The sequence below is a fragment of the Macrotis lagotis genome, chromosome 1, assembly GCF_037893015.1.
Source record: "Macrotis lagotis isolate mMagLag1 chromosome 1, bilby.v1.9.chrom.fasta, whole genome shotgun sequence".
NCBI lineage: Eukaryota > Metazoa > Chordata > Mammalia > Peramelemorphia > Peramelidae > Macrotis > Macrotis lagotis.
This window is the reverse complement of record NC_133658.1, coordinates 584907140-584921966: the sequence shown is the minus strand read 5'-3', so window position 1 is coordinate 584921966 and position 14827 is coordinate 584907140. Positions and strand designations below refer to the sequence as shown.

The 14827-nt window shown below is 34.2% G+C and overlaps 1 protein-coding gene across 10 annotated transcripts in view; it reads right to left on the bottom strand.

Annotated features, from left to right (window-relative positions):
* Positions 1-14827, bottom strand: part of CEP63 (centrosomal protein 63) — a 76906-nt gene that overhangs the window by 14007 nt on the left and 48072 nt on the right. For 8 of the 10 annotated variants that reach the window (XM_074214815.1, XM_074214818.1, XM_074214814.1 and 5 more), the window contains 4 exons: positions 11334-11447; positions 3209-3442; positions 1845-1987; positions 1060-1197 (listed from right to left, as the gene is read on the bottom strand). In XM_074214815.1, the coding sequence (XP_074070916.1) occupies positions 1060-1197; positions 1845-1987; positions 3209-3442; positions 11334-11447 (629 nt within the window). The remainder of the gene's footprint in view (positions 1-1059; positions 1198-1844; positions 1988-3208; positions 3443-11333; positions 11448-14827) is intronic. The other 2 variants (XM_074214819.1, XM_074214821.1) reach the window with 1 other exon arrangement.

Genomic DNA, 14827 nt, shown 5'->3' with positions numbered 1-14827 from the left:
CAATAAAAACAAAATAAAATTATACAAAACAATGATAAAAGAACTATTCAAAAATGTTACATTCAATAAAACCAAAAGACTAATTTTTTTAAAAAACCCAGCAAATCTCACAATTTCTTGACTTTTCTGAAGGTTTTATTTACAGTGTTAAGTAATTATCTAAACAAAATGTCACCTAAATATTAAGCCAAAAATTATTGCAAAAACTTTTATTAACTAAGTCTTTATTTGCCTTTTGAATTAAAAAAGATTCAGCTTAAGTCATTATCATTTTTATACTAACTTGTGCCACAATTAACAAATTGCCCACTCACAATTATCCCTATTATAAAGTCAAGTCTCTGGAACCTAATAAAAGTTTAATAAAAGGAGGATTATAAACTAAAAGCAAAATCAATGAGGAAAATATAGCAAATCCTTTTATTTCAGCTTGAAGAAATTTTGTTTTAGATGCTTCAAAATAATTTATGACCAAAGACTATCACAGATATTCCAAGATTTAAAAAGTAAAAGAAAAAAGAGAAAGTTAGAAAATTTTTAAGATGAATGTATTAAAAATATTGACTACAATGAAATCATATTATTAGATTTCTTACTTATAAACACTCATGTTATCCCTGTCATCAATGATAATAATTCTCTAAGAGTGAAAAGTGTGAGCTTTTCAAGAAATTAAAAATTGCCATGGACTACCATCTCCTCTCATAGATCTTTGGTTCTTTAAATATATGAAGTAAATTTTAATTGCCCAAAGGTCAAATTCCAACTATTACAAGGCATATCCTGATCTACAATAGCCTTCTTTCTATTCATTCCTACTCAAGAAATACTGATCACTTGGCTGTTACATTTCTTTATTATCTATGGACAATCAATAATCTCTTGTTTCTGGTTTCTAACTACAAAAATATTAATTCCATAAAGAATCCTACATTTAATAAAATAATTATTTTGAATTATAGCTATCACAATAGAGTCTTTAAAAATCGAGTGACTTAAAATATTTAATGTAGGCATGGCCAAACTTGGTCAAATACTTTTCCATATTATTCCATCTACCTGCCTTCAAGTCGAGATACCTCTGCCTGCAACAGTTCTTCATTGGTCTGTGGAAAATCCAACTGTGAAAAAACATTCTCTAGGTCCATCTGGCCTTTAGAGGAAGAAATATTTTCTTGAAAGCTGACCTCCAGTGACCTATACCAAAACAGAGGATCATTCCAGAAGGCCTTTGCATACAAGCAAGGCAAACTTGTATAAATATTATATCCACTTTTTGATAGTTAAAACTCTGTCCAGAGGGGTGGCTAGGTGGTGCAGTGGATAGAGCACCAGCCCTGGAGTCAGGAGTACCTGAGTTCAAATCTGGCCTCAGACACTTAATAATTACCTAGCTGTGGGACCCTGGGCAAGTCATTTAACCCCACTGCCTTGCAAAAACACCAAAAAAAAAAAAAACTCTGTCCAGAACTTGAACTTCCAGTTCTACAATTCCAATATTCCTAAAATGTATATTAGGTAAATTTTTTCTTACAATGCAGTACTTAAAACCCTGATAGGTTAATGGATTATGAAGTTTGAAAAAATCTCTCCTAGGTTACTAGTATTGATGTTTTTTAAGATAGCAAAAGCAAACAAAAAACAAAGTCAGTACATCCTCTTTAATAAAAACCTGGTGCCTCTAATCCTAAAACTTCACTGGGTTTCATCTGTCCGTAGTTCCCAGGTGCCCTCTGGTGATCATCTGCAGCACAGTAACCCACCTATTCAAAATGACTCTTCAGGTGCTATAAATGAGAGCCCACCACTGTCAAATACTGAAACATTAAGATAATAAAATGTACCTGATGAGTTCTGTAGAATGTAAATTTTTAGCTACATTTGTAAGCTTATTCTGTAATTTCTCCTTCTGAATTATTGAATCACTGATGAAATCCTCTTGAGACCGAATAGTTACCTCCAAATCCTTTTTTTCTCCTTGTAGAACCTACAAAAAGAATAATGCTATTAATTATATCACATTCTTGGGGCGGCTAGGTGGCATAGTGGATAAAGCACTGGCCCTGGAGTCAGGAGTACCTGGGTTCAAATCCGGTCTCAGACACTTAATAATTACCTAGCTGTGGGGCAAGCCACTTAACCTCATTTGCCTTGCAAAAAAAAAATTATATCACATTCTTTGACCAGTAATATCACTGGCCATATAACCCAAGGAAATCAAAGACAAAGGAAAAGGTTCCTTATGTAAATGAAAATAACAGTACTTTTGTAGTAGCATAAAGCATTGGAAGGAAAGTGAGAATCCATCACCTGGAGAATGTCTGAACAAACTGCCATATACTAATTCAATGTGGTATTATTATGACATAAGAAATAATGAACACTGAAAAAAATGGAAAAATTTAAAAGGATTCATTCAGAGTAAGTTAAGCAGAACTAAAAGAATAATTTACATCATGACCATAATAGTATAAAGGAAAATAATACTAAAAAGACTACAGAATTCTGATCCAAAACAGCTATCAACTGTGACTTCAGAGGTGTGACAATAAAGCATGCCTCTTGTCACATATCAGAGAGATGGTAGATTAAAGGTACACAAGACATTCATTGCTAGTATAAAAACTTGTTTTCCTTAATATTTATTACAAAGGAGGGTTCTGTTGTGGGAGTAGATGAGGGGAAAGATCAGTCATTGAGAAATGAAAGCAATGGTCAAAAAACCTTCAATAAAACATTTTTAAACTATTAAATTATTACACTATCTTAAGCAATTATAGGTGTAGATAGTTTTAGATCTCATCAAAAAAAGACAGAAAAATAAAGCTACATGTAGGTGTTGTAGTTAAATATTTATTATCTTTCCAGGGGAAAAAAGGTACACATGATACACTTCAATAAGCATTATTAACATTTTCATCATCACTTTCTTAAGTCTGGACAATTCACAAAGCAAACAAGTTCTGATTTGTATTGCAATTTCAAAGATGTAAAATAATCAGGCTTAGAATTTAATAATTAGCTCTTGTGAGTCAATTCAAGCAGGATCCAGTACACCTCTAGTTACATGACCATGCAGTAGGCACAGATTCAGTCACTCTATCAACAACAGACTAAGGGAAGAGAAAAGAGTTTATTAAAGTATGACTTCTTTTCCCCTATTTATATAAAACAAAGTTAATTATTCAACTACAGTGATTACACACACCTTTAATAGTTTTTCAGTGTGCCTCAGTTCTTCTTCAAGTCGTTGCTGTTCCTTGAGCAGAGTCATGTTGGCTCCAACCAAATCATTTACCCTCATGTTGAGACGCTCTATTTCCAATTCATTGGCACATATGGTATCATTGGCCCTCTCTAGCTTACTGGTTAAGTGCTGAATTTCGGATTGACTAGAAATCTCCACAGATTCCAGCTTCTGTTTCCGATTGGTGAGCTGAGCCTAGAAACATGGACTACTGATGAGTAAAAGTGAAAGAGTCAAAAACAAAAAATTCACAAGATTAATATGAAGCTATTCCAATCTGAAAAAAAGGTGGCCCTTTTTGCTAAGATCAAATCACCTCTAATTCCATCCCCTCCCATCTTCTCCAGCAGATGGTTCCAAAATATTATCATCTCTTGTTCTCTATAATCTCCATCTCCAGGTTCCTTTTCTGTTGCCTATAAACACCCAAATTTCCCATTCATCAACCCTCACTAGATCCTACCATCTTCCTGGCTACTGTCCTCTTGTTCTCCATACTTCCTCAGTCAAACTCCTTGAAAAAGTTGTACTCATAGGATTCCACTCCCTTTTTTATATCTTATAAATCTCTGTTGATTTATAACCCTACTTAACTCAAATTTCTCTACAATTTCCAAAGATCTAATTGTCAATTCATTTCAATAAACCTTTAAAAAGCACATACTATGTCCAGGCACTATGCTAAATCTAATGGTCTTATCTTAATCCTCATTCTTCTCACATCTCTTCAGAATTTGACATGTTGATAACTCTTTCCTCTTGGATATTTTCTCCTCTTTGGGTTTCTGGGACACTTTTTTTTTTTGGTTTTCCTAACAACCTAATCATTCCTTCTAAATTTTCTTGTTGGTCATTACTACTAACTATTGACATACCCCAGTTTTTTGCCCTGAACCATCTTCTCTTTTCTATCTATACTCTCTCACTTGGTGATCCCATCTGCTCCCATGGGTTCAGTTATTAACTCGGTGCACATGACTACTAGATCTGTATTTCTAGCCCTTGTCTTTCTCCCAAGATCCAGTCTGGCATTATCAACTGCCTTCTAGATATTTCAAACTAGATAAAACAGAACATCCATAATATAATGCATTATCCTTCTCCCCATACACATCACTCTTCTGAATTTCTCTAATTTTCAACCTCTCAGTCACCAAGGAGCACAAACTTGACATTGTTCTTGACTTTTCTTTCTCTCTTCACTTAAAGCAAAAGATAATCAGTCATCAAATCTTGTCATTTCTTTCTCCATATCATTTCCCATATATTACCCCTTCTCTAATTCAGGCTATCATCACCTCTTCTTTGGAATACTATGATGGTCTCCAAATTGGCCCACCTACCTTAAATCTCCAATACATTATCCACACAGTTGTCAATATTTTTGCCCAAAACACAGAATTAACTAGATTATCTTATCCCTACTCAATAAACCCAAGTAGCTCTCTATTTCCTCTAAAGTTGAACATAAACTCCATTTAACCTTTAACGATTTTCAACATGAAACTCATTCCTACCCTTCCTGTATTCTTGCATCTTATTGCCATCCACACAGTTTCCAATTCAGTCAGACTAGATTGCTTACTGTTCTTCACATACATCCATTTCCCATTTCCATGCCTTTGTACTACCCATCCCCTATGTCTGAAATGCTTTCCTTTTTCTTCTTCTTCATCTCTTAAAATCCTTGGTATCCTTCAAATCAAGCTCAGGCACCACCTTCTCCTCAAGGCCTTTTCTGTTCTCCCACCTGCAGGTGTTGGTGTCTTCCCCTCTAAGGTTTCACTCAATCTGTTATGGATAGGTTTTGTAGACACTGATCTAAACTGATAGTATGTATATATCCATACCTACAGATGCACAACACACACACAATCACACATAGATTTTATGAGGGAAAAGACTTTCAAAAAAAAAATTCCTACAGGAATGTTCAAACTTTTAGCTCTTCTGGGCTGATGACAATTTTGTTCAGTGATACAGGCCAGAAGAACTAAAAGGTTGGACACTCCTACAACCTAGTACATGGCACAAAGTTTTAGGGCACAGGTAGAGGGTTCTTAACCTGGAGTCCATGAACTGTCTTTCATAAGAATTGGTTTCTTTTGCTTTGTATAGTAGACATTTTAAAATATTCTGAGAAAGAATTTGTATGTGCAGGTATGAATAGATTAAAATGTACCACAGGATACAATTTCAATTCCTGTACAGTTCGTGGACAGTTTTTCAAGATGAATCTAGAGAAGTAAAGGGGGTTTGAATTATTCTAATCTGACACAAAATAGCTTTGTACTCAATGCACTTGGGGCAGTGAGGTGGTAAAGTGGATAGATCATCGATCCTGGAGTCAGGAGGACCTGAATTCAAATCTAAAGTCAGACACTTAATAATTACTTAGCTGTGTGACCTTGGGCAAGTCACTTAACCCCACTGCCTTGCAAAAACCAAAAGGGAAAATGCTAACTTGTACTCAATGACCTACCTGAACAGTTCTAAAGACTTTTCTAGGGGCACTTATGAGAGGCTAAGCAAAGTCAGCCCATCAAGATGGGGTCTTCCATGTCAAACTCACCTGAATTGAGCACTGACAAAAGAAGTATGTATGTAAATATAGCAAAGTAGAATAGAGTGCTGCACTTCAGTCTAGAAGATCTGGATTTAAATCTCATTGTTGACCCTAATATGTGACCCTGGATTAGAATTGTTTCTAAAGATCCTAATATTTGATTGCATTTTTCCTCTAAGGAACAATCAGGCACTCACAAATTCAGCATAAAAGGATAAACTGAACATTCCTGTTAGTATATCTGTATGTCATTCATCTATCAGTATGGCCACTACTTATTTGCTTTATATTCTTGCTGCTTTGACTCTTGATTTATCCTGATGATTTCTCAACATATCTTCTGTTCTTAGATACTTCATATTTCCGTAATTGATTTTCTAAATGTTCTAGCTTCTGTCCTTTTTAATATAAATGACATTTCAAATGGTCCTATATTTGCCCACTGCAACCAGACAAAATAAATCTAAATGTGCTTCCAAATGCAGACCTGTAAGTAGTGGAGATGGCTATCATGTCTTACCAAGATTTTTCTGTTCCAGGCTAACTACCTAACTGACCATTCAAACAATCTTCATATGACATGGTTTTAAGATGCCTCACCCACCTGAGTGCTCACCAGTTAGTTTACATATAGTACCCAAAACTAAATAATTAAATCTAACTGTGGTCCAATGGAATAATAAACCTCTTCATTCTGGACATCATTTATCTACTAGTGTCCTGTATGGCTTTATAATAGCTTTTCTATGCTGGTGATTCATAATAAACTTGTAGTCATTTATTATCTCGATCTGACTCTTTAGCTAGTCATATCTCTCCTAATATGTATTTGAACCCTAAATGCAGGGTTTTATGTTTATCCTTATTATGTTTCATCTTGTTAAATTCTGACAGTCATTCCAGATGGCATATAGTTGTAAGATTAAGTTAATGACATACTGATTTAACAAAAATGCTTAATTCTATTTAATTGGCACATTTAAAAATTAGAATGACATATACAGTTTTCTGTTCACTTTACAATTGCATATCTACCACCATTGGACTTTTTTAAAAGCAGAAATCAAAAATTTTATCTGTTGGATATTTCCTCCAGAAGAATATCACTTAAAAGAACACCATTCTAGCAGTGTAACAAGTCAGAAGAGACACTGATTTAAAGGAAGAGGAAAACAGAAAAGCAAAGCATAAGATTGTAAAAAGCCAAAAGCTGAAGGCTAAGGAGCTAAAAGCAGCAAAGGAGTTAAGAGGGAGAATACAAGAACAATGTATTTTTTTTTTATTCTTTATTTTGTATGATCCCAAATGTGGCAAAGATGTAAAAGCTAGGTCATCAAGGGTAACATGACAAGCAACAAGGACCTGTCTTAAGAGATTCCCAGTATAAATAAATCAATGGCACTTGCTAGCATCAACTCTTCATAAAGTCTCCATCAGTGTCAGCATCAATTCCATCAGAACAAACTACCTCTTTCTAGGACTTTACAGGATTCAGCAATAGCTGAACCCATTATCAGTAAAATGCTCAGAAAGAATCTGTCAGTGTCTGTTCTGTTAAAGAGTCAGTATGAGCTTCTAACAATATTGTTGCTATAATATTAATATTCACATTATAATAAAAAAACTTCAAGTCATAATTACTGTTTAATACATTTCCAAATCTTAAAGGTTGTGATTTGAGTAAAATACTTTTCAAATGCACACGATTAGCAATGAATTTAGAATTTGTTCTCAAATAATTAGAAATGATTTGTTGGCTAAGTATTTCAAAAGAAATATATTCTAAACTCAATATTCCAATTTTAAGAGCTAAAGATTTTATGTTTTGTGGCAATAGTCTTGATTTTTAAAGTATTTCTTATATTTTTCCCAAATAGTTTACTGTGCAATATTTGCATCCTTCTTATTCCCTCCCTACTACCATTTGGTTCACTAATTCAAATTGAAATTGTATTTTGGAATTGCCACCAATTTGAAAAATACCTGACATTGAAGCTGCTTAATAAATATCTGTAGACCAATTTTCATCAGTTCAGAAAAAGAATCATTTATTTAAATACACACACACAAACACACACACACACACACACATTTACAAATAAACCCACAACTCTCAACTAGCTATATTAATTAGAAAAACTGTGTTCAAGTTATTCATATTTGGCTCAGAAAGTATTTGGGGAATTGTATTTGAATATAAGTAGAAACAAGATTCCTTTTCTCATATCACCTGTAAATACCCAATTTCTTAAGAGACAATGAACATAAAAGGCTACAACCCAGAATTTAACAGAGTGGCCCAGCTCCCTCTCCTAGAGAATTCAGCTAAACATCCTAACACAAATGTCCATAATAAATAATCTGCCCCTCCTTCACCTACCTTTTCAAATATGGGTATTTATGAGTATTATTATGAGTAAGTGATACTCCTCCTAATGTCTACTCAAAGAAGGATCTTTAAGAAGATCCACCTAGGGCAGCAGCTAGGTGGTGTAGTAGATAGAGCACTGGCCCTAGAGTCAGGAGGACCTGGGTTCAAATGTGACAACCCCAGACACTTAATTAACTGTGTGACCTTGGGCAAGTCACTTAAACCCACTGCCTTGCAAAAAAAAAAAGATTCATTAATCTCAGTTACAATTGATTAACTGAGGTTAACACATAATACCCTTAGTCATTCTCCATACTCATCTTCCTATCCTTAAAATGACAATTAAATTATAACTACTTCAGATCTTATAGTAGTTCTGTTCACCTAATTGTAGTGAATGAAACAATCAGATTCTTCATTATGAGGTCGTAGACCTTAAAATATATACCTTTCTGGTCAAGAATTTCAGAGAAAGGGGCAGCTAGGTGGCACAGTGGATAGAGCACTAGTCCCAACATCAGGAGGATCTGAGTTCAAATCCAGCCTCAAACAATTAATAATTAACTTAGCTATGTGACCTTGGGCAAGTCACTTAACTCCATTGTCTTGAAAAAACCGGAATAAAAAAGAAATATTATACATAAAGAATTCTATATTTAAGATGAAAAGATCCTAATAAAATCTTAGCAAACAATTACAACAAGTTATCACTAGGAAAAGGCTATAAGTAGGATTTATGACCAAGTAGGACCTATCCCAGGAATACAGGGTTGGTCCAATATTAGGAAAACTGTTACCATAATTAATTACATCAATAAGAAACCTATCAGAAATCATATGATTATATCGATAGATGTTGAAAAAGCTTTTGCGGGGGCAGCTAGGTGGCGCAATGGATAGAGCACTGGCCTTGAAGTCAGGAGTACCTGGGTTCAAATACGACCTCAGACACTTAATAATTACCTAACTGTGTGGCCTTGGGAAAGCCACTTAACCCCCTTGCCTTGAAAAATCTAAAAAAAAAACCAAACAAACAAAAAACAAACTACAGAGCATAGGAATAAATGGATTGTTCCTTAGAATAATAAGCAGTATTTATCTGACACCATCAACAAGCATTATATGCAATGGGGAGAGGCTAGAGGCATTCTTAATAAGATCAGGGGTGAAACAAAGATGCCCACTATCACCACTACTATTTAATATTGTATTAGAAATGTTAGCTTCAGCAATAAGAGAAGAAAAAGAAATCGAAGGAATTAAAATTGAGAAGGAAGAGAAAAAACTCCCACTCTTTGCAGATGACATGATGGTATACCTAGAGAATCCCAAAAAATCATCTAAAAAACTACTAGAAATAATCAGCAACTTTAGAAGAGTCACAGGATATAAATTAAACCCTCATAAATCCTCAACATTTCTATATATGACTAGCAAGATGTAGTAGAAAGAGTTAGAAAGAGAAATCCCATTCAAAGTAACTTTAGACAATATAAAATACCTGGGAGTCTACCTGCCAAGGCAGACTCAGAAACTTTTTGAAAACAATTACAAAACACTTCTCACACAAATAAAATAAGATTTAACTAACTGGGCAAATATCAACTGCTCATGGATAGGGCAAGCTAATATAATAAAAATGACAATTCTACCAAAATTAAACTACTTGTTTAGTGCCCTACCAATCAAAATTCCAAAAAATTACTTAAATGAGATAGAAAAAAATTGTAAGCAAATTCATATGGAGAAATAAAAAGTTGAGAATTTCTAGGGATTTAATGAAAATAATGCAAAAGAAGGTGGCTTAGCCCTACCGATCTAAAATTTTATTATAAAGTATCAGTCATCAAAACTGTCTGGTAATGGTTAAGAAATAGAGTGGTTGATCAGTGGAATAGACTAGTTGCAATAGCAGGAAATGATTATAGTAATCTACTGCTTGATAAACCCAAAATGTCCAGCTATTGGGATAAAAACTCTCTCCAATAAAAATGGTTGGGAAAATTGGAAGTTAGTATGGCAGAAACTTGAATTAGACCAACACCTCACACCCTATATTAAAATAAGATCAAAATAGATACAGGATTTAGACATAAAAAAACAATATTATAAGCAAACTAGAATATCAAGGCAAAAAACAAAAATAAAAAATACATTAAGAAGAAAATGGAGGGAAAATGCATTAAAGAGAGGTCAAAGAGAAAGTGGCTACATCTTTTGAGTCCTTCAGAGAGTTCACTTTCTAAACTGCTATTTATTGTTCAATAGTTGGAGTTCCCATAATGCTGTGAGATCTCTTACTCCTGCAAGCCAGTTTCCCTTTAACCATAATACTTTAAAATAGTAAGGCATCCTGATTCCATTGCTCTTTCCATGAAAAAAAGGTATGGAAAATTAGGTGGAGTTTTTACACTATACAATTTGATTTTCTTGCTTTAAAAATGGAAGATTTCTGTGAAATTTTCTCTCTCAAAAACTAGCACTGGTTAATTATGGTTTTTGCCTCAATATCTTCTTCTTTCTCTCTTTCAAAACTCAATTCCCAAGAATTCTTCTTTATTATACCTTCTGACATTATATCAACTGCTAGATGAAATTTAGTTTGTAACTTTAATGAACAATGTATCTGTATTTTATATACATTCTAGAATGCTATTACCATTCAAAAATCATTTTATGAAGTCTTGTTGTCTAAATGGTATTTAAAACTTCACCACTAGCTTTAGCCAGTGACAGATGAAGAGTAAGAACTGTGCTTTTATGTCATAACTGCAGCTAAAAAGAAAGAAGCTGCCTCAAATCTGTTATATTTAAATTTCCAAAAAGAACTTATACTATTAGAGTTTCTCTACTTAACAAATTTGACAACATACAAAACATTATTACTTGTTTGTAATAAAGAAGGAACAGTCATAGAAAATGTTGATTCATCCTATTCTCTATTTTCCCATTCTAGTAACTAGTAATAAACAAAGTCTATGGGATAAGAGACTAAAATTGGAGAAAGGTTGACATGTCTGTAGATACTACATAAATATAACTATCCAAAGTGGAAAAGTAGAATATATTATGGCATATGGGTATATACTAATTAAATTAAAATTAAAATGACTAAAAAATGTTTATATTTTAAAATATTTTAATTCTACCTGAAAAATCTCTGACTGTTCAGCCAAAGCTTTCCTCTGTGCCTCCAGAGATACGACCTGTTGCTGATAAATTACTCGCTGCTTCTCCCATTCCAGTGATTTCTGACGGAACTCCTGCAAAAGCAATAAATGTATCCTCTTATCACTATTTCCAAGTTTCATTTTAGTCTACTTATTACCCCCTACCCCTATCCCTTGACAGTGGTGGACTTTTTTCCACAGCAGGGATGCCATTATTCAGTCATCCAATGATTACAGTAATTCTCATCTCTTCATATACTGTGCTTCTGTATTTCTGTCTTCCTAAATTTAACACTCTATTTATTGCTGAAGTGTATGATGTAGGGATGATGACTACATGTCTAGTTTCATAAAATTGCTGCCACCTAAGAGTTAATTGCTAAAATTTTCTAGATTTCAAGGAAAAATTGTCAAGATAAAATTTAATAATTCTCTTTTGAAACTTTAGTTAATAGCTATTTATGACTCAAATATTAAACAAACGAAAATTCAATAGAACTAAAATACCAATAAAGTCAATCAGCATCTGATGCTTATAGTTATGGGAACAATTTGAAGCACAAAGCAAACTCACAGAGGTCAAAAGATATGAACAGGCAGTTTTCAAATGAAGAAATTAAAGCTATATATAATCATATGAAAAAATGCTCCAAATTAGAACATTAGAGAAAGGCAAATTAAAACAACTATGAGGTTCCACTTAACACCTATCAAATTCGCTAAGATGACAAAAAGGGAAAACAATCAATATTGGAGAGATTGTGCAAAGAGTGGGATATTAATGCACTATTGGTGGAGTTATGAACTGATCTAACCCTTCTGTTGTTTTTTTTTGTTTTTGTTTCTGCAAGGCAATGGCATTAAGTGACTTGTCCAAGATCACATAGACAGGTAATTATCAAGTGTCTGAAGCCACATTTGAACTCAGGCCCTCCTGACTTCATGGCTGGTGCTCTATCCACTGCACCACCTAGCTGCCCCTGATCCAGCCATTCTAGAGAGGAATATGGAACTATGCCCTTTGACTCAATAATACCAATTTTCCCATAAAAATGGGAAAAGTCCCAATATGACCAGAAAGGATAACGATTATTGTTGGAAGGGTTGTGGGAAATCTGGGACACTATTATATTGTTGGTGGAGGTGTGAACTCATCCAACCTTTCTGGAGAGCAATTTGGAACTATGCCAAAAGGGCAACAAAAATGAACATACCCTTTGATCCAGCAATACCACTACTGGGTCTATACCCTGAAGAGATGATGAAAAGGGGTAAAAACATCACTTGTACAAAAATACTCATAGCAGCCCTGTTTATGGTGGCAAAGAATTGGAAATGAAGTAAATGTCCTTCAAGTGGGGAATGGTTTAGCAAACTGTGGTATATGTATGTCATGGAACACTACTGTTCTATTAGAAACCAGGAGGGATGGGAATTCAGGGAAGCCTGGAGGAATTTGCATGAACTGAGGCTGAGTGGGATGAGCAGAACCAGAAAAACACTGTATACCCTAACAGTAACATGGGAGTGATGAGCAACCTTGATGTACACACTAATTTCATCAGTGCAACAATCAGGAGCAATTTGGAGCTGTCTTCAATGGAGAATGCCATCTGTATCCAGATAAAGAACCATGGACTTTGAACAAAGTTCAAGGACTATTCCCTTTAATTTAGAAAAAAACCAAACCTGCTCTCTTATTGTCTGATCTTGTTATCACTTATACTTTGTTTCTTCTTTAAGGATATGATTTCTCTCTCATCACACTCAATTTGGATCATTGTACAACATGGCAACAATGTAAAGACTAACAAATTGCTTTCTGTGTGGGGGTGGGGGGAGAGAAGTAAAATTGGGGGAAAAATTGTAACACTCAAAAATAAATAAAACCTTTAATTAAAAAAAAAGTTTTAAAAAATGGGAAAAAAGTCCCACACGTTCCAAAACATTCACAGCAGTTCTTTTTTGTAGTGGCAAAGAATTCCCCATCAATTGGGGAATGTAAGTTATGGTATATGAATGATATGGAATCCTTTTGGTCTATAAGAAATCATGAATGATTGGACTCTAGAGAAGCATAGGATGAATTACTGGAACTGATGCTGAGCGAAGGGAGCAGAACCAAGAGAACATTCTACACATTAAGGACAAAATTGTGAGTTGATCAACCTTGATATATGCAGCTCCTCTCAGCAGTTCAGAGAGCTAGAATAATCCTAGGAGACCAGCTATAGACATCCAGAGGAAGAAAAACAAAACAAAACAAAAAACTCTATAAAATCTGAATGAATACTATATTCTCTCTTATGTTTTTCTTTCCTATCTCACGAATTTCTTTCTTTTCCCTTAATCCTAATTTCTCATACAGAAAATTACTAATCTGTAAACTTTTTTATTTTTAATTTTATTTTTATTTAAGGCAATGGGCAGCTAGGTGTCTGAGGGCAAATTTGAACCCAGTCCTCTTGACTCCAGGGCCAGTGCTCTATCCATTGTACCACCTAGATGCCCCAAATCTGCAAACATTAATATGTAAATGTACAATATTCACCAGACTGTTCACCTCTGAGGAGAGGGGAGTGAGAAGGAAGGGAATTATGTAACTTAAAAATATGCATATGCATGTGGATGAATGTTGAAAAACTTTCATAATATGTTAATAGGAAAAATAAAATAAATATCAATGGGAAAAAAAATTAAAAATTAAAAACAAAACAAACTCACCTAATAGTCAAATGGCTTACAACCTCCCTAAACTTTCTTCAAGATTCCCCAAGTCTAGAGACTCAATTTACTCTATGGATCAAGTTTCTACAAAACTAGCTTACAGATATTAGGAAGGTAAAGAAGAAGTAGATCAAAAATTCCAGGTAGCAGTGAGAAGTTCCTTAGGAACTGTGAGGGATGGTTTCCAGAAGCTCTACAACTAGAATTTTTAAGTAACTATAATAAAGATGAGGAAGGGAGTTACCAAATCTCAACAATACTGAAAGACATCTTAATTTGCCCTTCATGTTATTGTCAACTAGTAGAGAACAAAGAGCAGGTGAACCAAAGTAAGCTTCCACTGGCAAAACAGTGCAAGAATATTTTTGAGCTTCAAAATTTTAGACTTAAAATTTTACACTGAAACAGTCCTTGAAAGATCACTCATTAATTCATTGACTGTTTTATGCTCAAATCCTGCTTTGCATCTCTTTCATTGATGATGTAAAAGAACACATATTATGTACAATAGAAGCAGGTTAATACCTCTTCTGTTAAATATGAGTTGGGAACTAACATTGAAATTTGTCAATTGCCAATTCCTTCTAAAATACTTAAAAGAGGTAATAGGAAGGGGAAGTTAGGTGATGCAGTGGATATAGCACTGGACCTGGAGTCAGGAGGACTTGAGTTCAAATCCGGTCTCAGATACATAATACTTACTTAGCTATGTGACCTTGAACAAGTCACTTAATCCCATTGCCTTG